This window comes from Phlebotomus argentipes, unplaced genomic scaffold (genome assembly GCF_947086385.1).
Source record: "Phlebotomus argentipes unplaced genomic scaffold, Phlebotomus argentipes genome assembly scaffold_18, whole genome shotgun sequence".
Classification (NCBI taxonomy): domain Eukaryota; kingdom Metazoa; phylum Arthropoda; class Insecta; order Diptera; family Psychodidae; genus Phlebotomus; species Phlebotomus argentipes.
In genome coordinates, this window is record NW_026776177.1 from 5,252,771 (window position 1) to 5,277,354 (window position 24,584).

Genomic DNA, 24,584 nt, shown 5'->3' on the forward strand with positions numbered 1-24,584 from the left:
TCTCGCGCGACTCTCTCGCTTCTTTTTCCCCGGCTGTGGAGGCGCTTTTCAACGCTCTTCATCCCTCTTGAGCTTTTGTCCGCTGAGAAAACGGTGCTGAGTGTCGCAATTGAGTGTTTATAATCTTTATGAGTACATAAGCACAAATATTTGAGAGTAACTTTTACGCGCGCAAGAAAGTGTACCTCGTTGACTGCAAATTGAAAGAAAATATTGAAAATTGTGAGTCTGAAAGTGTAAACACGAGTGCCGAAGACAACAATTAATTAGAAACTTCAGCCAGAGCTTTTTGCACCATCGTAAGTGATTTACAATTTTCTTCCAATTCGCCACATTTTTTCCATTTAATTACTCCTGTAAATTCACGTCTTGTGCAAGAAAAAAGTCGGTGATGTCGTCGTCTATATAAGGCGATCCTGTGTGCAAAGTGTTTTTATGATTATGGGAAAAGAAGACACTATTTCCACTACACGACATGCAAATTGGATGTCTCTTTCGCGATGGAAAGTGAACTGTCGCTGTATTTTGCATAATTTTCCATGTGACTGCAGACTCTGCAGACGCTGACTTTAATCCTCCTCCGCCACCTGAAAGTACTCTCAGGCACTTTGCGGTGGTCTTCAGGGCCGCTCCCTTTAATGTCAGCACTTTCCGGATGACCTACGACAAGTGGGGAGTTAGTCTTTCGTTCCCACCTTTGAACTCTTCAAGTGATACAGAAAGTTCCTTTGCCGTGGTCGCCTTTAAAGTAAACTGTCAGACGAACCCAGAATGAGAGAACCTCGAGCTTTAATCACTCTTTTTGTGCTGAAGCTTGACAAAAGTCAGTGATTTCATAAATTAATTTTCAACCATTTAAATGTTCAACAAGATATATTTCTGAGTGGGAAAACACTCACCTACATTTCTGAATGCTCTTCTGGGATTTCCAGCTGAATCAGCAGAGAGAAATGCAGAAATAATTGGTGTGTATTGATTAGGCTTCTCTCCCTGAAACTTTGTCTTCCTGGCAATTCTCAAGGAGACTGTGAAATGCCACGAAAGGAGTTTAGTTTGTAGACAATTTTCTGAGAACATACAAATTACCCACATTCCTCCGGAATCAACGTGATATTCATGAACAAGAGCAAAGAGTAGATCATTTATTAAGTTTACATTAGTTCATACGAAGCAAGGGGGAGATAATATGGCTTAAATCTGTACATCGATTCCTGACACTTCTGGAAACTTGAAATTTTTAGACCGTTTTCACATTAATTCCCTAATTATAATGAATTTCTTAAGTTTTCATCCGATAATTCTGCAAGAATCCATTTCAAAACGCTTCTTTGGCCATCTTATCTGACCATAACCTCAAAATATAACTAGGAGATCTTCAAAAACTCTGTTTGGAAGCTTTCTAGATCACAAAATTATCTGGATTCAGAGTGAAAATCATGCAGAAATTTTTCTAAATGAGGTTTTCCAAGTATAAATGTCTATTTTTGAGGTTATGTTCCACTTCAATACAATTTACAGTGTTTCTTGGTATCAAAGGGTCAGAATAGAGAAGTTTTTTGGCATGTAAATGCTTAATTTTGCCAATCACTAGACGATCCATTAAACTTGAGCATAAGAATGGATATGCTAGAATGCGAATTATTCATTTAATCTGCCCTTTAATCGTTACATAACCTAGAAAAAAGTTTTTAAGATTAAATTTGTGTGAAAATCGGATGAGATTAAAAGAATTGGGATGATTTGTCAGTAAAATCAACATTGAGGAAAGGAATATTGCAAGTTTCTGAACACTTTCGTTCGTATTATCTCTCCCTTGATATGAGGTTTGACCTTTACCAATAATTTAACTAAACCCACGAATTGCTACCCAAAATGTGGTATTTAAAGCATATTAATTTAGAGAATTAAATTAATTTGTTCAGTACTGATCAATCTATAAATTGCCAATTAGGTGAAAATATGTGTTGCGTGCATATTGACGCTCAAAATATCGCATGGAAGGCAAAATATGTTAAGTTTCCTAATTTACCTTAATTGCACACTCGCAGTGAACTTTATGATTGGCAAAAGGTCGAAGCTTGCATCTCTTTGAGGCGGTTGTCGAAGGCTTCCTCACTTTTTTACTGCCTTTACTGCTCCTGTGCGGCAGTTAATGAAGACCCTGGCACGGAAAGCGGAAGGTTAGAGTGCAGGTAAACTCACACTATCGCCAACACTGTGATTTTTATTGTGTGTGGACGCTGGATTTCACCTGGAGGGCAGACATCACAACAATTTGTCGAGATGAGGATGAGGGTGAACCTCTCAAAATAGATCGATTTTGCCCACTTAAGGCAAGAGCAAATCGAGACTTTTCTTCTTTCACTCTTCTTGATCGTTCGCTGTGCTAAAAATAGTCAATGAATTTTCGGATAAATTAAATTGACTTCGTGGCAATAATTCTCCCTTGACCCACTCTCACTCTCGTTGGTTATCCATCTTTGGGCTCTGGCAGAGTTTTCCCATGAAGCTCTTGTGGAAAACATGCACGTCGAAATATTACTCTAATGATTTTCCGCACACACTGGCTTCGTGCGATGATTTTCCCAGGAAAAGACGTGGACAGGGTGTGATGCTCTGCTAAATCGTTGTCAAAGTCTTCGTTAAAGAGAATTTCTACATCAATATGTCTTCTATTTGCGACACATTAGTCAGAAAATATGATTTTCACACAATAAATCACATCCTAACCAGGTCAAAGTGTGCTATTCTCTCATCTTATGTGTCTTAAGTGGGAGAAGGCAATTAACAACCCACCCAATTGAGTGATTGAGAGATTTTTGGATGGCGTCAGGTGCGAAAGCACAACAATTTCTCTAACCGTCTGACTTCACATAATAGTATTATTTGGTCACGTTTCTTATGTTTCGGTCCTCAATGAACAGCTTCGCCAGACTCAATCTTGGAGCTCAGAATCTGACCCATTCACTCTCTCATCCGCACTCTTGCTATTTTTCAAGGTGATCCCCAGAGATAAATCGGCGTACGAGGTGGAAAAAAGGGTGTCAATAATGGGGTTGAAGGAAAAGCCTTTTTCCTTATGCCAACAAAGTGGGAGAGAAATCTCATATATGGATTTTATTGGTGATTTAAAGAAGATGATTCCGTGTCTGTTCTTCCCTTTTATACATCATATTTCATCTCACTGATTTTCCGTCTCTCCCTTTTATACCGAATCTTGTCTCATTTTCCTCTTGAGCACACGGGCTGGGGCTTCGGGGGGAGTCAAAACACAATTTATTCACCTTTTTGATCTACCCATTGGGGAATTTTCGGTGCACGTGTTGCTTTCCCCACACTTTATTTTCGCGTAAATTCGCCTAATTCTAAATATTTTCGCAAATTCCCCGTGAAATGTTAATTGAGTGTGTTTTCAGGGTGTTAAGGAAGGTGTAAAACGGGGAAACACGTCTTTATCCGTGAGAATTTGTGCTGTGAAATTTGCGCAATTATAGAAAGCAAAGTCAAATATTGAATAATTTGCTCTTATTGACTCGGAAAACACTCGTGTGATTGTCCAAAGATGACCTGTTCTTCCCAATTCATGTCCGCACGTGGAAATTTCTTAGTTATTCAAGTAATTAACATTCCATCCTTTTCCCCTTTTACTCAACTTTCTTTGCCCCTTTTTCTCATTATATCTTCCAAGTTGGTAAATTGAATAGTCCTGTGCAAAGCTCTCGTCTGGATGCAATAAAGCACAAACTTCACTAATGCAGCATAAATCACAGTTGCGCCATCAAAATTGCATTCGAAAAATCCTTCAACTTTAATTACCTCATTGCAGCACGCCTTTGTTCGCCGAATTTCCTGACACGATAATTAAATTACGCAATTTCTCGAACACAATTTACATTTGATTACACATTTTGGAGATGCAGTGAAACCTCGAGAGTTTAGACATTTCAAAGGAAGCTTTTGAGGAAATGTGAGGATGTGTTTTTTCAGGGGTGAGTTTTGAATTTCACCCGCTTTGATAGCGTGAGACAAAACAAATAGAGCATCAGAGAAATGGTGAGGAATTGTTTGCTGAAGGAATTTTCGCATTTTTCTTCACCCTCTCACTTTACACACAGTTCGTGTCTTAATTAAAAACGGAAGTTCATTAGGAGTGGAGATTCAGGATGAAATCATCATTGAATTTTGCAAGGCGTGGACACAATTGTGCTTGCATAGACGCCGGGAAATTTCGCAACGTGAAAAGAGAGAAAAAAAAGCACGATGATGAAATATAAGAAGAGCTTTTCTTCTGTGTATTTAGAGAAATTTTTTACGCTTCAACACTCAGTCTTATGTGTCGCCATTTCCTCGTGTCAACTTGCGGCTTCTTCCCCTGGCACGGGGAGCGAACGAGAGAGAGTGAATGCTCTCAAGAGCACGATTATTGTGTGTCAGTGGAAATGAATAAGGCAAGCTTTTCCTGCGGGTGGGAGGAAAGTTTCTATGCTAATTTAACTTTCCTCGCACCACAAAGTCAATTTCTTCAGCGTGCTTCTCCTCAATTCCACGGGATATTTTGATGTCTCAGCAGGAGGGGCGCAAGAGGGGGAGGAAGGGAGGAAAATAAAGATGCGGTGATCTTATATTGAAGAGAATTCATTGATTTTATGGCAAGTGCGCCGGATTTGCGAGACAGAATTCCGGGAAGAGCCGCAGCGGGAGTGGCACAGGATCAGGGCAGGACTGCGTGAAAAGCATCACACAAGATTACATCTTCTGTCCTCCACAGATTCCTTCTTCAGCCTGTCAATTTGAATTTAATCACACGATCCGGGATTAATTGGCCCCTGAAATCCCAAGTGATTGTTAGTGAACACGAAAAGTAGCGATATTTTAATTAACAAAACCTTGTTTCTGGGTGAAAATTAAAATAAGATTCTAGTATATCGGTTTAAAGGACAGATTTTGATGGATATTCAAGTGCAAAAGACATTTTTGCAACTGAATGTCTCACTTTATATCACAATATGATTAATTGTCTCGTGTCCTTTTTGGGGTGTTTAAGAGGAAAAACATCAGGGTCCAGCAGCTGGACACATTTCAGCGGCAAAACCGCTAAATGAGCTCTGAAAGCCAGACTTTGGGATTGTCAGAGAGGCAAAGGAGCGTGATTAAAGTGTCATGAAGGGACAAATAGCATCGTGAAAATCCCTCTCCGAAGCTCTTCACACATCAATTAATCTCGGGTGTGGTTTGGTTGAAGTTTCACTGAAATTTCCATTATTTTCCTTCTGCACAGCGAAGGCAGCTAATCCTCGATAGAAGAAGATTGCATGGTAATCAATGGACTGCGGTGCCTCTGAGTGCACGCCAGTACCATTCATTATGGGGGTGGTTCTCATGATTAACGATTTCGGCTCACATGACACCTCGAACTGTACCCAAACATGGAAGGATTTTAATCTTCTTACGAGGCACCCTTGAACTTCAACACATCCCCAAAGCACATGTTCTCCGGCAGGGACTTTTTTCCCTGAGCCTGGGCGTGAGGAAGCACATTGAACCTCGTGTCAGCAGGGAATTTTCAAATGTGTCCCTCTCACGCTTTTCCCGCCCCTCATCTTGAGACATTCAAAATGCCTGAGAAGGTCGTTGACTTGATAAAGTTCCTCTGCCAGAGAGAGAGATAGACTGTCCGGGAGATGAAGGTGGCTTTTCTGGCCATTGACAGGCAATTAGGGAAAATTATTGATTACAATTGAAACAGGAGAGTCGGGAAATTGTTTCCATTAAGTTGATTTGTCTCTGATTCACCCGTGTCATCGCCTAGAAACACCTCTTCGTATTTCATCTTCCGGGTTTTTTGGGTAGCTTTTACCATCAGCAAAGTCAAGATTGAAGTATCGTCAGAGGAGAATGCCTTCGCGAAGTGTTCAATTCTTGCTATACTTTGAGGAAATTCAGGTGAAATTAAATCTCTGTGGAAAACTCGCAGAGCCTCGTCAATGTCATTTTTAGTAGAAATGTGTGTTGAAGAGATTTTGTCAGGAAGAAAATCCATTGCTTACCATTTGCTTCACTTTCGCAATCGCCGAGCGCGTGCTTAATATCCATAAAAGGTGGAAGAAGAAGGAGTGTTGCCATGTAAAAGGGAGAAATCTCACAGTTGATATTCCTCGAAATCTCATTTGCAGCATATAATTTTATTTTCACATTAAAGACCGTGGCACGAAATGCGTACCGGTGAGTGTAATTGCAAATTTATGTTCCTCAATACCCGGTGTGTGTCTTTTTATAATGCATTTAAGGGGGTGGATGAAGCTCATTTGGCGGAGGTTGAGGACCCGGCGCTGCTGTTGCTGCTGCAAAAGGGACGCCAAATTACCCAATCCATCTGCCTTTGTGCGTCTGCTAACAATAAAAGGGCCTCTTTAAGCACGGAGCGAAGCTCCTTTGTTTCCCCCGCGGGGACAACATGACTCGCGACCGTGGACCGAGGTGACGAGTGAATATCAGAAAAATGCTGGGGCGGGAGTTGCATCACATTTTGATTTTGATCTTCGCACACGAAATCCCATGCTGGGGCGCAAAAGAAAACACAGAGAGAGAAAGCGCGCGGGGGAAGTTTAAGTGCAAGAAACAGACAAGAAGCTCCTCTTCGCCCGACTCAGAAGCAAATATTTGCCAGAAGGTCTCTTGTTGGGTTGAACCTTTTAAGCATTTACATTTTATTTTCGGGGCTTTTTTGTGGACTCCACATCCTCGCTGCTCCTTCGCTGATGGTAATGTGACCCCAAAAAATGCAAACACCGCCAATGTTCAATTCATCATCGCTGAGGCACGCGCGCGACCCGAGAAGAGGAGCTGATTTTAGTGCCTTCTTCGAGTGCGTCCCTCGAGACCAATGCGACTCCTATTTCCGATTGCTCCATCATGAGTCGGAAATATAAAACACAAGTGGCGGAGAGCAGATGTGTGGGCATAAAATGCCTATAATCAATCCATCAAGCCCATTTCGAGGAGACATTGAACTCTGGGCGCTTCGGAATGTTTAGTCTCTCCGCCCTTCGATGGCAGATTTTTCCGGCCACTGCCACCGAATCCACTTTAGCCACTTTGGCGGCAGTGATTTTCAATGAATTTATCGCTTTGCCACAATAATTAATAAGCTCACGCGGAAATGCCACAATTCATCATGGCTTAATTTCACTCGACAATGAAATACTCTTGACGCGGAAATAAATTGGCTGCGTGCCAAAACATGCAATTAATAATTAATATCCTCGAAATCAACAGAAATCATATTACCAAGTGGAAATAATAGTTTTTTCCCCGGAAACATTTCTATTCATCCCCGGAAAATCGTCAAATGAATAGGATTTTCAGCAGAAAGATGATATTATTTGACATAAATACTGCATTTGGATTAAATTCACAGGAATTTGCAACATTTAACATTTTACCAGGAATTTAAAATCAATAGGTAACAGAGATTGAATCGAAACAAAGGTGCAAAAGCTTATATATCCATTGAATCTTGGCTTACATTTATCCATTCTTCACATTAAAATTCTTGTGAAATTCTCTTCACGTCAAAACTTTTATCAGTTTTCATCATCATTTGACGTCACGCGTCGACCTCGCTTTCCCAATTTCCGTTGCCCTCTGACTTTTTCATACGTTCACTCAATTTATTCTTCTGTATAATGGGACAGTTTGTCAATAGGCCCAGTTGCATGTTAACCAGAGCTGAATGATGCAGAATGAGGTCGTAAAGCCTGATAAAGGGTGGAAAAAGGGCGGTTCATTCTCCTGCGGGATGCTGGTGTGACCCAGAAAGCTCCTGGAAGGGGTCCTGTGACCTCGCTGGCTGAAAACACTGCCATCAATCACGCGTGTTACAATATTTGGACATTTATCATGTGCGTCTCGCAGCTTTTTTCTGCCTTGTCTTAGCCTCAAATTGCCCCTTATTCGTCCACGAGACGGAGTCGGTGTAGAGGAAATTGATAGCGGAAGTACCAATCAATTGATTGAGATTCGGGGCCAATTTGGTGCGTCCACAGCCCAAAATGGGGTCTATTGAAGGCGCTCGCACACGTCCTGGACCATAGATGATGAGGGGAGATAGTGAAAAGTGGGTCTCGCTTTCACGCCACGACCTAGTTTAAGGCACAAAACACTAAGCATGGCGGCAGAGCGCAGAAAAAAGCGAGGCAATAAAGAGTAAAAGTTGCGTCTTGGCCCAATTCTTTCTCCGCAAATAAGGGAATTCCACCACCCTTCGCGCCAATTCCTGAATGCAAATACGATGTGCCATAAAGAATGGCTGAGGAGGGAGATTATGAATTCCTTCGCTCTGCCACAAATGACAGGATATTCGTGTCCCAGATCTCTCCCTCTGCGTCATCAATTACGAGGAATTGTGGCGAAAGAGGACACATTTGCCATATACTCGCCCTTTTTTCTCTCTCTCCGCCACCCCTTGCCAGCAGTATATTAACCCCTTTTCACCACACATTCCGCGCTCTCGGGAAATTCACTGTGCAGAACGTGAAGCTATTGCAGCGCTCCCGGGTCTTTGATCTCAATCGGCCCAATTGCAAACAGTCCAAGGCGAACCCAGACAATGGACGCTTGCCAAAGAGATCTTTGCCAGAGATGCTTTGCATAAATCTCTCTGAATTTCAATTGCTCAACCGGCAAGCATGAAAGAACTAATCCGAACTGACCTATATGCTCATATAATTGTAACATGAATAGCAACAAGTTGTGGCTTTTGCAATAAATCACCCTCGCGTCTGTTCTATCCTGGATTTAAACTATCAGTTTTTCTGTTGTTCATAGAGGAAACTTGGTCTTGAACCAAATTGAGCTCTTAAGTTTAGAGAAGATGAGAAAAAACACAATTTAATCGCAAATCTTTCCTTTGTTTTTTGCGAAATTAAATTTCCAAGTATTCTTGTAAAGTCCGTCTTTGAGCAAAATGGATTTGTGATTCACCTTGAAAAGCCCTGAATATTTAATTGTGTCTTTAGGTAAATGAGCCGTCTCAGGCGTTTGTTTCATTAGATTTGCTAATCTTGAGGTCGATGAGTAATTATTACAAATTATAAGTCGACTAAATCCTCCCCAGAAACGATGTTTTGCGGTGGGATGACTTTAAAATTTAATTAGCTCTCAATAAAGCGTCACGAAGTTGTCTGTTCCGGAGGATTTGGTTGTTCTCGCTGACCTTTAGCTCTCTGGGTGTTTTAAATTAGTGGTCAGTGGTGAATCAATTGGCTTCTTTGGAGAGCCAATTTTCACACCCACTCGAATTAATTCAAAATATCACACCTGACTTCGTGCGTCACACGAATGCGGTTTGACTGTGGCCAATTATATCTGGACTAAATGTGATTATGAGAACTCTGAAGTCCAGAGTTATGCCATGTGTGTGTGTGTGTGTGGGTGTGGGTGTTGTTTTTCCCACAAATTGCATAAAAGTAATGAATGAACTCATTTAACTCACTGAGTGAGTTTGTGGTGGAAAAATTATTCAGCACTGAAAAAGCATTTCAATGGATTTTAATTGTCCTGAATAGAGTATGACCTGACCGCATCAATCAACATCCTTTTTGGCTCCACCGCCCAGTGGCATGTTTTCCATTTTTGACCCCATTGGCATGGAGATTCCGACGTGTCCTACTTCCCTATTTTTCACATTCGTGCACCCTTTCTGCCAAGCATTGTTCGCTGGTCAGTCGCCAAGCGGGCGTCACGATTGAGTGCTCATGACGACACACACGCTGTGTTTTCCGGGCGAAATGCGGAAATGGGGAGGCCAATGCACTTGGCTCATCCCCCAAAAAAATCGCTCACTCGCCCCCAAATTGTCCCAGTGGGAATTCTCAGCCACAAATAATTTGGTGCTGATCGTCTGTGGATTTCTATTCTTGGGCGCTGATTTCGTCAACACTCAATTGTAACCATAGCGGTGGAGAATCTTTTGTTCCCCCCTCGATTGGCGACGAGTGAAAATGGTGGAGAGAAAATTTTTCTGAGGTTTTCCGCTATAATAAGTACACTCGACAACGGGCGGAAACTCTTCATTTCACTCCCAATGCTTTTCACTTGCTCGTCTTCTTGGAAAACACCTCAATTCAATTTTGACAATGCGGGGAAGTGGGGAAGAGGACTTGATGAAGTGGAACGCCAAGAGAAGAGTCAACAAACCGCAGATTCAGACTTGGCGGAAGTTTTGGGATTCTGCGGAGCTCCTTTTTATAGACGAGAAAAAACGGGATTGATCCCATGGGGGCGAGAAGTGAGGAAATTGAAGACACGCAGGAGCATGCAAAATTGTCTTTGATTGTGTTGCCCTGGAGAATGTTTTTGGGGTTGTTGCACTGATGAGTCTCAATTCAAGGACATCCGCGAATAGCCTCAAGAGCCACTCAAACTTAAGGATGGCTGTTGTCCGCTTCCTGAACGCCTCACGAGTGGATGTTGAGCTATTTGAGGTTTTAAATAGAAGCAGAGAAGGAAGCCATGGCGCAAGAAGTGGTTTTCCTACAATGAAAGTCACATTTCGTAACAATTAAGCAATCTTCTTTAAACATTTAAAGGATGAAATTGAAGAAGATCATGAGAAAAATAAGTCAGTAATTGCTTAATAGTCAAAATTCACTATAGTTTCTCATGCTTTTAATTGATAATTCTGTAATATTGAATTTTTGAAATCGCTAAAGAATATGTTTGAGTGGTTTTTAAAAGCCAAATTGATATTTTCTTATGCTACAAAAATACACAAGATGTAAACTATGAAAAATCGCTTTTTCACAGCTTTCGATTCACCCGTCGATATGTATAAAATTTATTTTCAACCCTTCATCATTCTTATTGAGCAAATCATTCACAAAAAACACCGGAAAGTCCGTAAATCTCACTGTTGAGCCAAAAAGGAACTTGTTATAGGCAGAAATCTTTCCATTGACGCCCAGTGACAATTCAAGAAATCCCAATACAAGACACCTTATGGTTATTTAAGTCCTTTGTGACTATTTTAAAAGGTCAAACATCCAAAAACTACTCTTATGCGTGCGTTTGCCTCGGCATTAACATGCAGCAGGACATTTGTTGATCTGTGACGGTCCCTCGAAAGCCGCTCTGCCGTGTGTTGAGGGACATTGTTTCCTCGAGGTGATTCCATCGGACAGATTCATTAATGGAATCAAATGGGACGGTCATGAGCATGAAGAATGCCTTGAGAGATCCCTTTCATGTGAGAGCTGGGGACACAATAAAGGAGAGGAATTTAGCACAGGATTCACCCGAATGCGACACGCATATTTGATTTCTTTCGTCACGTCACCGCCCGGAGGGGGTCGCTTTTTTCCGGGGTTGATGGGTGGGGTTGGAATATTATTTTCTGTTTCTCTTTTTCCATCTGATTTACTTCCACAGGACTCCTATTGATTGCTTCCCTCGCCGGGGCAATGAACTGATTGCGTTGCTGCGAAGTCAACCCAAGCAGAAGAGATTGGCGAAAGAAGAGGGGTTGATATAGGGATTCCTCAGGTGCTGCCACACGCCGAGACATGCCAGGACCTTGTCAGCGCCTCCGCCTGCCGTCGCTGGTCACCGTGATGCGCAGTCCCAAGGGCGAGTGCTCGCCGGTGAGGCGAAAGGAGCACCATCGTGTGGTGATGATGGGCGCCGCGCGCGTCGGCAAGTCCTCGATCATCTCCCAATTTCTCTACGACAAATACCTGGCGCGCTACCGACAGACCGTGGAGGAGCTGCATCGCGGCGAGTACGAGCTGCCCGACGGCGCGGCACTCACGCTGGACATCCTGGACACTTCGGGCGCCTATCAGTTCCCCGCCATGCGAGCTCTGTCCATCTCCACTGGCGGCGCCTTCATCCTCGTCTTCTCCGTGGACGAGGAGGAGTCCTGGAAGGAGGTGGAACGCCTTAGAGAACAAGTGAGTGCCTTTTTGCCGTGGATTCCAGCTGGAATTTGTCTGGCAAATTGTTTTGCCAAGAGTTTGGCGAACAATGAAATATGCATTATGTTTATTCTATTGCGTTTTTTTCACGAATTTCTCCTCATCAAGCTCAATATTGCCGGCTCCCCCGCAATTAAAACCAACAGATATATTTGTATATCATTTGCATTTTTAACCATTCAATACTCTGTACGGTAAATAATTAATAATTTACCTGCGTCTGTTCATAGAAAAGCTTTAAACCCGCATTTTTTCCCCCTGAGAAATTCAGCTTTAATGCCTGCCAGAAGGGAGGATATTGGAAGTTGGCTCGTGTTGCATAATTTAGTATTTATGTTCTACTGAGATTGCGTGTCTTCTTGCAGATCATCGAAGCGCGCGGTTATCGAGTGCCGATTGTCATAGTGGCCAACAAGGCGGACATTAAGCAGCCGGACAGGAAGATGTCGCGGGAATTGACGGAGAGCATCGCGACGGTGGATTGGGAGTGTGGCTATGTGGAGGCGAGTGCCAAGGACAACACAGGGATCGTAGATGTATTCAAGGAGCTTCTGGCCCAGGCGAAGATTCGCTACAATCTCAGTCCGGCTGTGCGGCGACGCAGGCAATCGCTGCCATCGTACGGAAGTCAGCAGAATGGTCGCGGCTCGACGACACCCAAGCACTCCCTGAAGCGCCACTCCTGCACTGTGGCGTAGGTGCCGAAGACAGAGATGCGCGAAACGAGATCGAGACTTATACTTTTCAAAAACAGTATTTGCGCGCAAATTCCACGAAATCCCCAGAGAGACGCTCAGAGTCTCCGGGGCAGCTTTCAACAAGATGAATCAGACAATATGGGGTGCTTCGGAGAGTCTCATGCGAATGGGAGTGTAAACAGCGCAGTTGTGGCATTGCTGAATAGACTATAATTGATCTGTTGTTGAAAGACTGAAGTTTTAGTTCGAATTTGATTGCTAAACATCTCAAAATAGCTCAAAAAATTGAAATTAGACCAAAATCTCGGCTTTTTGGCATCAGCAAAAGTGTTTCAAGTCTCTTTTCTTATCCTAAATTTCCTGAAAGTTAATCAATCTGTTAGTTAAGACAATAAGTAAAAGTGAAGAAACAACGATTGGCAGTTTGAAAAGTTCGAAACTCCTTAAATTTCTTCAGAAGCAGCATCATAAAGCAGCATCATAAAGCAGCTTTTCTTGTATATTTTCTGTATAGAATAATAGAGTGAATAATTGATTTGGAATTCCTCCCGCTTTTCGTGAGACTCTCCGAGCCTAAAGCGCCCTGTAAAGCGCCACGGAAATCGAATACGAAGCACTTCTCATCCCGACAGAAATTCACTTGCATGTGGGATTTGTCGCTCCTTCGCCCAAAGGAGACGCGTGTTGAATAAAGCCAGAAGTTGTTAGCATTTCTAATTGTAGGTTTTGGGTGTGCGTTTGAGTATGATTGAATTTGCATTAAGCCTAGTGTTTAGATAGTTGTACAATTAATTGTGTAACTAGCGATAGAGACATTAACCCGATAATTGTCTTGAGCCAAGTCCCTTCCCCACATGGAATTTGCATTAAAGTAGTTATCTCAACCATGAGCACGTGCTTTTCTCTCGCCATCGAGGTCGTTTGCCTCCGTGTGGAAACCCTGCAACGGCACGTGCGTCTCTGCTGCGCATCGACACTCTCTCTCTTACCCAAAGCTCTTACCATTAAGAGACCGTGTTGTGGTTTAAATAAAGAGAATTTATTAATAAAATCGCTAAACAAATGGAATGTTGAGGATGGAAAATCATTTATCACGCCAAGAAGTTTCATCTCAGTGGCTGTCTGAGCTAAAAGTCCTTTGTTGTGATCTGTTTTCTTTGTACAAAAATTCTTAAGAGGTCGTGATTGGTTTGTAAGATTTTCCCCTCCAAAAACACAACATCCGCAAATGTACCAAATGGCTGTTTTAGTACATTAACAGAATTCACTTTCCGTCTTTGAAAACATTTCAAATGGCTGTGGTGAAATATTTCCAAAAAAGTAACACAGTTTCTGCCTCTTTGTTCTCTTCATTCTTCGGGAAACATCTTGGAGAGAGTACTCAACAGGTATTTACAAAAAAGCCTTTTTTTTAACATAAGAATCGTCATGAGACATTGAATTGATTCGAACGAACTTTTTGGATATGATCTCAACCCTTCGGTGTTCTTGTAATGTCTTGTTTAAAGCTCAATTTACACGTCAGCTTTGCTAAATTACACTTTCCTGCATCATCTTAACACCTAAAGGTTAAATTTTTAGTACAACTTCTCTCTTCACTTGTTCTCTTAACACTCTAAACAAACTTACATTCGATCATGTATGAAACATTTTCTATTATCTACACAGCATTTTATCCGCATGTCTTCTCAAAATCAATCAACATTCTCCTTAACTCTACACTCTCAATGAGCAAAGAAAAAAACACCCATCTTCGTGCGGACTGAATTGTCTTACATGCTAAGAGAAAAAACAGAATCATGCAGAGATGAGTGAAGGCGGAAGAACAGGAAGGGTTAATTGTGATACTTCGATGGCAATTTCGTGGGTAGAAATTGTCTAGCCTAAGTAAACCTAACGTTCTACTAGACGTAGTAAATTTTGAATCTCGTCCATGGTGCAACTCAGACGTCTTCGGCATCTTTGGCGTCAGTCAAGCGGACTTGCACGTGAACCGACTCGATGCCATTGGCATTGGCCACTTGAGTGTCTCGCCAGGGCGTCGTGAGCTTCTTGAGGCGCTGTTGAGAGAGGATTTGGTGTGTTAGAAACAGATTCGAAGGTATTTCTCTGAAATATCACTCACCTGACGACAAGATCCGGATGTGGTGAGGAACTTGTAGGTTCCAATGATGGGAATCATGCACATGGACGAGCCGGCGATGCACCAGCCCAGCATGTTGGCCCAGCCCGGATACACGTAGTCTTCATAGCTGAGCGGCTCGTACATGATCAATCCATAGACGATGATGAAGAGGAGGAAGAGAGGCGCCACAAACTTCCAGCACACTCGCCAGTAGCGTCCGGGCGCGAAGCCAATCATATCTTCGATGTCGTCGCAGAATCTCTGCACGCCATAAATCCACGACACGGCGATGGCCTCGAAGAACACAGCGATGAGGATTGAGTAGCCGGCGGCGTAGCGGTCGAGCAGCTGGAAGAAGTAGAAGCCGCCTTGGGTGCAGCTGGCCAGGCCGACGCAGAAGTACAGTGAGAAGAGACACGCCACGAAGATTTCACGGTTGCGGCCGATCTTGGGGAATTCATCGCTCAGGGCGGTGATGATGGCCTCGGAGCCGCCAAAAGAGCTGTCCAGACCCAGCGTGAGGAGCATCATGAAGAATATGAGCGCCCAGAAGATGCTGCCCGGCATTGTGGCGATGGCGGCCGGATAGACGATGAACACCAGGCCAGGACCCTCCGTGGCCACATCCCTGATGTCCTGGTTGGAGGTGTGAGCCATGTAGCCGAGCACGGAGAAGATAACGAATCCCGCCACGAAGCTCGTGGCAGAATTGATGAAACTGGTCAACAAGGCGTCCCTGGAAAATCAAAGAGTGACGCTGGAGAATTGTTCAAATAACTCCTCCTGCCCACAGACTCACTTGTACACGTTGTTGTGGTACTTGTTGTAGGACGCGTACGCCAGCAACACCCCGAATCCTGGCCCCAGCGAGAAGAAGACTTGCGTGGCGGCGTCCACCCACACCTCGGCGTCGTAAATGGCGTCAAAGTTAGGGCTGAGATAGTAGCGAATGCCGTCAGCGGAGCCAGGAAGCGTGATGCCACGGATCAGCAGGATGAGGAGGACGACGTAGGGGAAGAGGGCGGTGAACCAGACCACCTTTCCCGACGTGCTGATGCCCTTCCACAGCGAGAAGTAGCAGATGAGATACACAGCCAGGAGGCAGAGCGCCATCTCCCACTTGATGATGCCCAGATCGTGAATCCCATCGCTCTCGTTGAGCTCCAAGATGTAGCGACTGGAAGAAGGATGATATAAACAGTGAAAACTTGCGGAACTCCGCAAATTGTGGCCATAATTGAGCAGGTAAGTCATCGTCAAATGAAGGAATTTGTATGATGAAATATCGAGGATTTCTGCCTACTGAATGTGTATTTTTTGCATTTCAGGTGCTTTTGCTGCCCATTCAGCAAAGAAAAGGCTTCAAGAACATCTTGGCTCATTTATATACAACATTCTTGAACAGATTTCGGACCAGAGAAGATGATTTTTGTGCAAACTTTTTTATTTGGTGGCTTTGAACAACATTTGAGGCTTCGGAAAGCGCTTCAGACATCCAGGAACATAATAAACGTTCGCTGGATATACTTTGATAACCAATTCCTAACCGAACGGCGCTTCAGAGATCATCTTCGCTTCCCTGGCCAATAAGAATTACCAGAAACGAAGCCCATCAGAGTGATGCGAATCATCTTCAAAATGTATTAAATATCATGTTCTTGAGTTTAAATATACTATAGAGAGATTTACAAAGGATCTAAGATCCATTTAATCCAGAGTAGTCAAGAATTTCCGCGAGATTTTCATGAGTAAAATATAATTTTCCTACAATATCTTTTGCAGAATTTTCCTCTCAGTGTTGCTCTCTTAAGTTAAGACACAAGCTCATAAGCTCTCAATTCTCCAACTCAGGGATGCGCGGTGGTGATCAAAGGCACTTACTTGAAGTACTCTGAGGCAGCTGAGGCGAATTTGGTGGTTGGCATTGGTGTGGTCTCGTTGATGAGGGTGTAATTGATGTCTGGATTGCTATCAAATTGTCTACAGTTGTCCGTGTTCCAGGCATTGTTGCATGATGTCCATGGCAGGACGTCAGTAAATGAGGCAAAGAAGAATCTCAGCGACCACGCAATTATCACGTTGTAGTAGAAATCCACGTAGAAAGCGATTAATACCACTGCATAACCGATTCCTGCAACCGCAAAAGGCCATTGAGAAGGCCGCGTGTGAGAATCTCTTTTTTTATGATGCGAGGAGAGAATAAAGCCATGTGAAAATGCCCCACAAAAGTCACTCCACGGAAAATATGTGTGATAAATCTGGAGCAACTCCCCGAGTTCTTTGTCAGCTTGGGTGGCAATCCCACCCCTAAAATCTCCACCACTTCTCGACAGCGGCACAGTATACAAAAGGGTAAGTGCACATCATTATGGGTGGGATGACAATGGGAGAAATTCACTTCATGTCTCTCGTAATGTCGATTTAGACGAGAAAAATGATAACACTATCGAACGATGGAATGCGAAATACACACACACAGTGTGTGTCTTTCACGTCTTTCATGCGGAAAGAATGTTTCGGGTTGTTTTTTTGGCGCGAAATCGCGAGAGATTTCTCAAAAGATACGCGATGAATCACTATTCAAATCCAATTACATCGCATGAATGTCAAATGAGATTTATGATATTATAAATGAAGTGTTTTTGGGTGATTTTCACCTCTTTTGCATATAAATGAATTGATTTACATTATTTTATAAGTCTTTCTTATCTTGCCTTCTTTGAAGTCTTAAGTAAATTGTCTCTCTAAGTTTCCAAGTAATACAAGTGATTTTCTTGAAAGTCTTGTAATTTAAAGTGAACACAATTCTCGGTAGGGTGAGTGTTAAGACCGCGGTTAAAACTACAAAAGATTAGACAATTTTATGATGCATATTTCCGCCATATATCGTCTTTATGGTATCAAAAATGTTATCGATAATATTTCTTAAACCTCCCGCAGTCAATAAATCATCAATAAACATTTTACTGTCAACCACAGACTCATAAATAAGTGTCTTACCTTTAAAAAGTGGTACAAGACGTCCCCAGCACGTGATGGCGCCCTTCCTGTTGAACTGCCCAAGAGCCAATTCCATGTAGAAAAGGGGAATTCCACCCACAATCAGCATGATGCAGTAGGGAACAAGAAAGGCCCCTGCAAAGGCAAGAGAAGCGCCTCGTCAATTACATCACAACGGCACGAGAGCCAGGAATAATTTGTTGTGAAGTGGATCCGTGTTGCCCAGGATGTCCCTAGGCGGCTCCCGATGGTCTTCATGTGCGCAAAATTACTTCGTTTGATCGTGCATAATCGAGTTTGAAACTTTATTTTGTGTCCCCAACAATGTCGACGAGGTGCGGTGATTGAAAATTGCGAAAACACCCCCGAAGCCACGCCAGGGCGGCTCGCCTGATGGGGGCGCAATTGTCTGACGGGGGGGAGGTGAAAAATGAGTGGGGATTAGCCTTGCAGGGAGCGCATGAAAGAACAGGGAGAAAAGTAATGAGACTACTTCCGCTTCCAGATGGATTGTGTCCACAACAGGCAGGATGTCATCTTCCTGTCTGCCTCTGTGAACGCAGTCAAAGCTCTGGACGCGTGTGAATTAAGTATGGATGGCCGAGAGAGAGAGAGACTCTTGTGATCACTCAATCGCCATTCACTTGACTTCAATGGAAAAGAGCGCCACGCTTGTGGCCAAGGCGGACGAGGAGAGAAAATCGACGGGAAATTGTGTGCCAGTGAAAGGGAAGTGGATGAGGGCAGAAATGGGGTGGAATATGAAATCTTCAGCGCCACTTTGAGTGTCATCCTTGATGTCTCCATAACTTATCTGCTTATCTTCTCCAGCAACGATGGAGAGATTTTCTTTTTTTTCCCACCCTGTGTGCATCTTTCGCCTGAGCCTCAATGCAAATCCATCAGGATTATTGTCTCTCAACTCCTTTTTTATATGACTAACTGAAAATACATTTCAAATAAGAACATAATTGAGGAGAACTTATTCACCAATTTCCTCACTCTCTCATTCGCATTTCCCGCACTTTTCACCCATTCCACAGCCGCCTTTCAGAGCGCCACACAAAAAAAATCACCGCATTCCAATCCATTTTCCTCGGCAGCCGGAAAATCCCTTCAGCTCTCAGGATGAAAGATGAGGAGAAGAGAGCATAATGCTCGAGTGACTTTTTCTGTTGGCGGGAGTTTAAGCGCTCGCCTCTCGTGGGAATTCCACGGGAATTAATTGAGTAATCTCGTGCTTAAATTTTTCGCCAAATTAACCTGATGTACTGATCATTGTCTTATTAAGCGTAGTGAGGAATTGCCCGAGGAGGGAATCCCTGGGTAATTGGAAGAAATAGAGATACAGGAAGTATTGATTGACTCTGTGATAGCAGAAGACTTCAAACTCAAGCAGAATCACTCAATTTCGCCATCCATGATTGATTTGAGGAATTTAAAGAAATAAGCAAGGAGCCGATTGATTTAAAGTATGTTGTTAAAACCTACTTCCTTTCCTGAACAGTTAATTCTGCAAGAATTCTGAAGGATATTGCGGAATTCAGTGAAAATCCCATCGCATTCGTTTTGTTTAGCGGGGCGAAAGTGTCAGGAATGGAAGGCGTTGGAAGTGGGGAATGGGTGATGGCATGAAAAAGGCGAAAAGAGTCAATTTCCATGGGGTTGCGGGGGGGATTTTGCGGCGGGAAATTGCACTCAACAGGTCCCTACGTGCGCCCTTTCCTCGCCAGAGCGGAACACGACGACGACGTCGCCTTGAGATCCCGCCACAAGTGTTGAGCGGGAACAATCGTCAAGTGGATAAATGGATGAGGTTATTTGCGGGGTGGGGCGGAAGTGGGTGGGCAAAATAGTCGGGCTTTCACTTAAAATTACACATGAATCAAAAGCTGAGCGCCAGAGGCTTTTTCTCCTTTGCCAAACCCCTGGAAAAGTCAGTGAGTGTGGAAAATGGAGGGTCAATGTTCTACTTGACTTATCGTTACACATTTCACGACAATTTTTCATTTTATTTCCCTCAATCTCCGCCCGCCCCCTTCCGCCCATCGCCTGGGCCGACACGAAGGTGGTGAGGGGAAATGTTGCAATAATAAAAATGCTATATAGTCCCCCCGATATACATATGTTGGGTGGTTTTTTTTTCTTCCCACTCACGCCCACATCGCGGCGGTTTTTAGCAAGTGTTTAAGGGAATTTCCAATTGGATTAGCTTCAAAGCTTTTCCTCATCCACTATCTTCTGCCTTCCAGAGACCTTCGCTCTTGTCAATATCTCTCTGCCGAAATGGAAAGATAAAATCGTATTATGTGCAATCTTTGATATCACAATTTTTTCCACCCACCCACTGACTTTTCCCTCCACTCCTTCACTCTCAATCCGATTTGCCTTGTCAATTCAATTATCGACTATCGAGGCTGAATTCTCTCAATGAAATCACAGACAATTTCGCGAAATATTGCTTAAATTCCACCAACACATCTTGAAGCTCAAAGAAGAAGCAAAGAAATTTGACCATAGCGAAAATGTCTTTGAAGGAATTTTCCTAAATTTCCATTCTCCCTTTCTAGTGTGTCATTTGAGAGGCACCTTGACACTCCGTGAAGAACTAAAAACATGACATAATTCAATTGTGCCGTCAAAGGAGTGTATAATTGATTATGTTCGGCAAAGAGGCATCTCTCCTTTGCATCCTCACCATCCCGCCCACGCATGTCTCTTCTCGTATGTTGTAGTGAATTTCCACCAGTTCGATTCTGATGCAATAACAAATAACCTCTGCTAAATTCAATTTACCGCACATTCTCGAAAAAAAGGATGAAAAATCCAATAGTCATGAATCACATCGTGGAAAACCCGTGAAAATCCCAATAGCCGCAGTGTTGAATCGTAAATGTCAAATCTTACCTCCTCCGTTCTTGAAGACCAAGTACGGAAACCGCCACACATTTGCCAAATCCACCGCGAATCCGATCACGGAGAGGAGAAAATCCACCTTTCCCGACCATGTCTCGCGCTCGTCGTTCTGCGTGAGTTCGCTCCTGGGCGTCCTGGACTTGACGACTTGCCCGATCGGCGCCATCGCCAGGACGACGCCTTCCTTGTCCTTGTCAGCTACGACGCCAGTCTCTGGATTGTCTGCAATTGACCAAAATGGCAAGATTATCAAGTCATGAATATGATAAAGAATTCAAGAGCACTTCAGCTAAATCGAAATCGCCAAATTGCGCCAAACTATTTCTCTCTGCGTGTGTGCGTGAATTCCGCAAAATGATGGGAATTAAAGCTGTGCCGGAACACAGGAAATCGACACGGTGGGAATTGCGGTGGTGTTTAGCGGAAATTGGGGCTTTTCCACGGTCAGTGGAGCGCCGGTGATCATCTTCCTGTCGCCCCTGCACGAGTTGCAAACGCCCACGCATTTTTCGGCCAGCATCAAACACAGACGCGCGATTGATTTGGGGGCTGGAGGAGAAGGAGGAGGAGGACACGTATCCACTACAACACTCTGACTTGTCAATCGACGATTTATTTATAAAATAATTTCATTTGGCACAATTTCCATTAAGCACCCGCTCGCCTCTCGAGCTTCCCGGTGATTGAGTGCTAATGAATGGTTTCGATGGGTGGGTTTAGGAGCTGACGAGAGACACATTGTGCCGGAGACTCAAAAGGAGGTCTCGAGTGCCGGTAAATTGAGGCATCCCCGAGCCCGTGTAGTGCTATTTTGCCACCCACAGACTGCCATCTCCTCTCCACGTCGATACACGCCAGCAGCATTTTAACTTTTGCCAAACTATCTCCATTTTTCCCTTCATTCAACTTCCTGTTCCGCCTCCGCAGCTCACCTCACGGGGTGTCTTTTACCAGAGCTTTGACCTCTGGCATTTCACACAGGACGCAATTTCAATTGATAATTTCTCAATGAGCGACAATCGAGAGAACTTCTCAATGATTTGTCAATTACTGAGGCGATTTTTTCAATTGGAAATCATCAGAATGTCTCTTATTTTGAGAGAAACCACTTCTTCACACTTTTATGAACGCATTTTAATGCATTTTTCATCGCTTTTTGTACTTCTTCAACTGTTAATGTGCCAAGATTTGTTTATGGGAATTTCTAGTTCTAGTTCTAGTAAAAACCCTTCTTAGATTAATTAAAATTTTTTAAAACCTGGATTCGCCAATGGAAAGTACAAACTGAGTAAAAGGACATTAATCTAAACTGAAAGACCATTTTTGGAGGTTTTGATTGACTTTTAAGTTTTTTTTTATAACTGAAATTTAACCAATTTCGAGTTTTTCGCACACAAATGCTCAAATCTGCGCAAGAAAAAAAGAAATATTCCCGGATTAAACACAAATTTGACGATTTTGAGGGTTATTTAATCATCTGAATCTGTTTTAAACTAATCATATAACCTAGAAAAGCAATAATAATTCAGAAAATGTCTGAATTTCTTAAAATAATTGCTTTTACAGTGCAAACATTTTGCCAATTTCCAACACTTCCACACTTCTTGTGTCTCACTTTGCGGAGGAATTTTGAGAAATTGATATTAAATTGACTGTTTACTACGCCACTGTTTACCGCTTATGTTTTGATGGCTTAATTCAATTCAAAACTATAATCTTGATAAGCTCATAAAAGAAACGATTTGACGATTGGCCGTGCTTTTTATGACTTACTATAAAGCCCACAATGATTAATTGATTTATTTCGGCCCAGTGATGTTTGGGTGTGCTAGAAAACAACCTTAAAATTGACTTTTGTGCGTGTTTACAAAACTTGATCCAGCTTAACTGCAAATTTATGCACGAGATATTTTTTCATCATCATCATCTCTAAACAGATGATCAATAAATATTGAATATTTTCAGCATGAATCAATGAACAATCTCAGTCTTGTTCTTATTTGTGTTCTCACATTCGAACTGACGATTAAACATTTGACTAAGCGATTTAAGGTCACGCAGAGTGTGACTTAATTCTCGGGAAATCTCATATCGTGGCTTTGCGAGAGAGACTAATTTGAAAGTGATCAATTTGTGTGTTGAAATAAATCTTATAATCTTCCCACAAGAAAATTGAGAAACTTTACTATTATTATTTCTCCACCACAAGAGACTTGTTTTCACTTTTTTCCATTCACAAACAAATCTCACCCGTAAAAGGTCATGAAGAATTTATGCCGAACCATTCTTAACCGCAGATTTTCTACTCTTCAAGTGATAGAAATCTACTTAATAATATCGCAGTGTTTCTGCACGATTTCTTTCAGTCGACAAATATCACTTTACGACGACTTTTTCATGTTCATTTCCCCCACCATCAGAATCTCAACTATTCTCGCGAGCTTTATCGTGTATTTTTTTTCTACAATGCGTCGCCACGAAAGAAAAGCCACCTTTTCGAGTACATTTGCATTTTTACAACTCAATACTGCCAGGGCAGTTTTTTATGCACTCGAGATCACTATCACTCTTTGACTTGAATTTTATTGTGCCTTTTTTGCCACTTTGCACGAGATTAATTTGCTGAACAAATACAAATGCTTTAGAAACACATGCAAATTAATCAAAGCGATGATTTTCACGCCTTTTCACGCTTTTCCTAATGTGGACAAAAATCCTCGAATATGCGGACGATTTGAGAGAGAGAGAAAAATGCGACTTTATATTCACAACAATTCATCACGAGAGTCACTCAATTAGCGCTAATTTCCTCTTTGGTGAAATTTTAATATAAAATTTCCTCCTTAATTAAGTGTTTTGTTGGGCGCACGAGATTGTCAAGAGACTGACTCTTATTAGATCACATTAAAAAGAGGGTTTTTGTTGCAAAAGTTCATGGCGAATGTGCACTTTTGCAATATTATTATTTACCTTCTGCCTCGGAAGAGCCCATTTTGCAAGGTGCGCCACAAAAGCACTTCCGTCAGCCAGAAAGTGGTTCACGGGACAAAATCAGGGGGACTTTGGTCCACCAGAGATAACTGAAGATGAGATTAGCGCTTTGATATGCCGAGGATTGCGAGCCACTGACCGCGTGTGCATCACATTGTGACCAAACGCAAACTGTTGCGAGTCCAGTGCTGGAGGAGTCGCTGAAGGCTGCCCCAGAGCCAGAAAATGGCTTTACGAGTGTATGGCAAGGGAATTAATTGTCGATGTTGCAAACGGGTTTTTCTCACGCGGGGGATTTTTTCAGATTTATACTGTCAAAATACCACAAGATTGTGCCTCATTGATATTATTTTAAATATTTATTTTGAACAGATATTTTTCGCTTACTCGTGAAGAGAGAAGTTCTAAGAAATCCAATCACATTATTCAGAACAGAGCCACAAAGATTCTCTCTGGGTGGTTTTCTTTCTTTTTCTTTCCTTCAACGGCACTCGAGAACTTCCCGACGGGATGTTTTGTGGTCCTCTGGAGGATTTTCACTGCAAGGCTCCTTTCTCCTTCTGTGGCCAATTTAACCGTCGACGAGAAACTGACCGTCACGCCGAGCAAGTTGATGCTTAAATATCCGCGCGTCAGGAGCTCACGAGGACCTCAAGACGCCTGCGCAAGTCGCAAGATCGTGAAACTGCGCCCTTCGTGAGCATCTTTCTCGCCCTTCCCACCACACAACACTGCGATGCATCTGACCAAAGACACGGATGGCACTCAAAGGGCCATTTATAAGTAAGATAAAAGCAAACAGAGTCAGAATTATTGTGCAAGTTTAATTTTTTATGCACACTTACTCGGGTTTATAACCGCATTAACACATATAGGTGGTTT

General features: G+C 42.8%; 2 protein-coding genes across 4 annotated transcripts; one reads left to right on the forward strand and one right to left on the reverse strand.

Moving 5' to 3' along the window:
• Positions 1-20: 20 nt before the first annotated feature.
• On the forward strand, positions 21-13,553 carry LOC132260276 (GTP-binding protein Rhes-like). Its single transcript, XM_059758292.1, has 3 exons — positions 21-299; positions 11,428-11,948; positions 12,338-13,553. The coding sequence occupies exons 2-3, from the start codon at positions 11,562-11,564 to the stop codon at positions 12,668-12,670; spliced, it is 720 nt and encodes a 239-aa protein (XP_059614275.1). The 5' UTR covers positions 21-299; positions 11,428-11,561; the 3' UTR covers positions 12,671-13,553.
• A 140-nt stretch (positions 13,554-13,693) lies between these two features.
• On the reverse strand, positions 13,694-23,877 carry LOC132261278 (sodium-dependent dopamine transporter). 3 transcript variants are annotated; one of them, XM_059760012.1, is made up of 8 exons: positions 23,842-23,877; positions 22,962-23,203; positions 20,703-20,933; positions 17,796-17,930; positions 16,677-16,926; positions 15,595-15,972; positions 14,796-15,531; positions 13,694-14,730 (listed from the first exon to the last, which is right to left on the reverse strand). In XM_059760012.1, the coding sequence occupies exons 3-8, from the start codon at positions 20,875-20,877 to the stop codon at positions 14,614-14,616; spliced, it is 1,791 nt and encodes a 596-aa protein (XP_059615995.1). In that variant the 5' UTR covers positions 20,878-20,933; positions 22,962-23,203; positions 23,842-23,877; the 3' UTR covers positions 13,694-14,613. The 3 variants fall into 3 exon arrangements, with proteins under 3 accessions (XP_059615995.1, XP_059615993.1, XP_059615994.1); XM_059760010.1 differs by lacking the exon at positions 22,962-23,203 and having other exon boundaries at positions 23,682-23,874; XM_059760011.1 differs by lacking the exon at positions 23,842-23,877 and having other exon boundaries at positions 22,962-23,259.
• Positions 23,878-24,584: the final 707 nt, after the last annotated feature.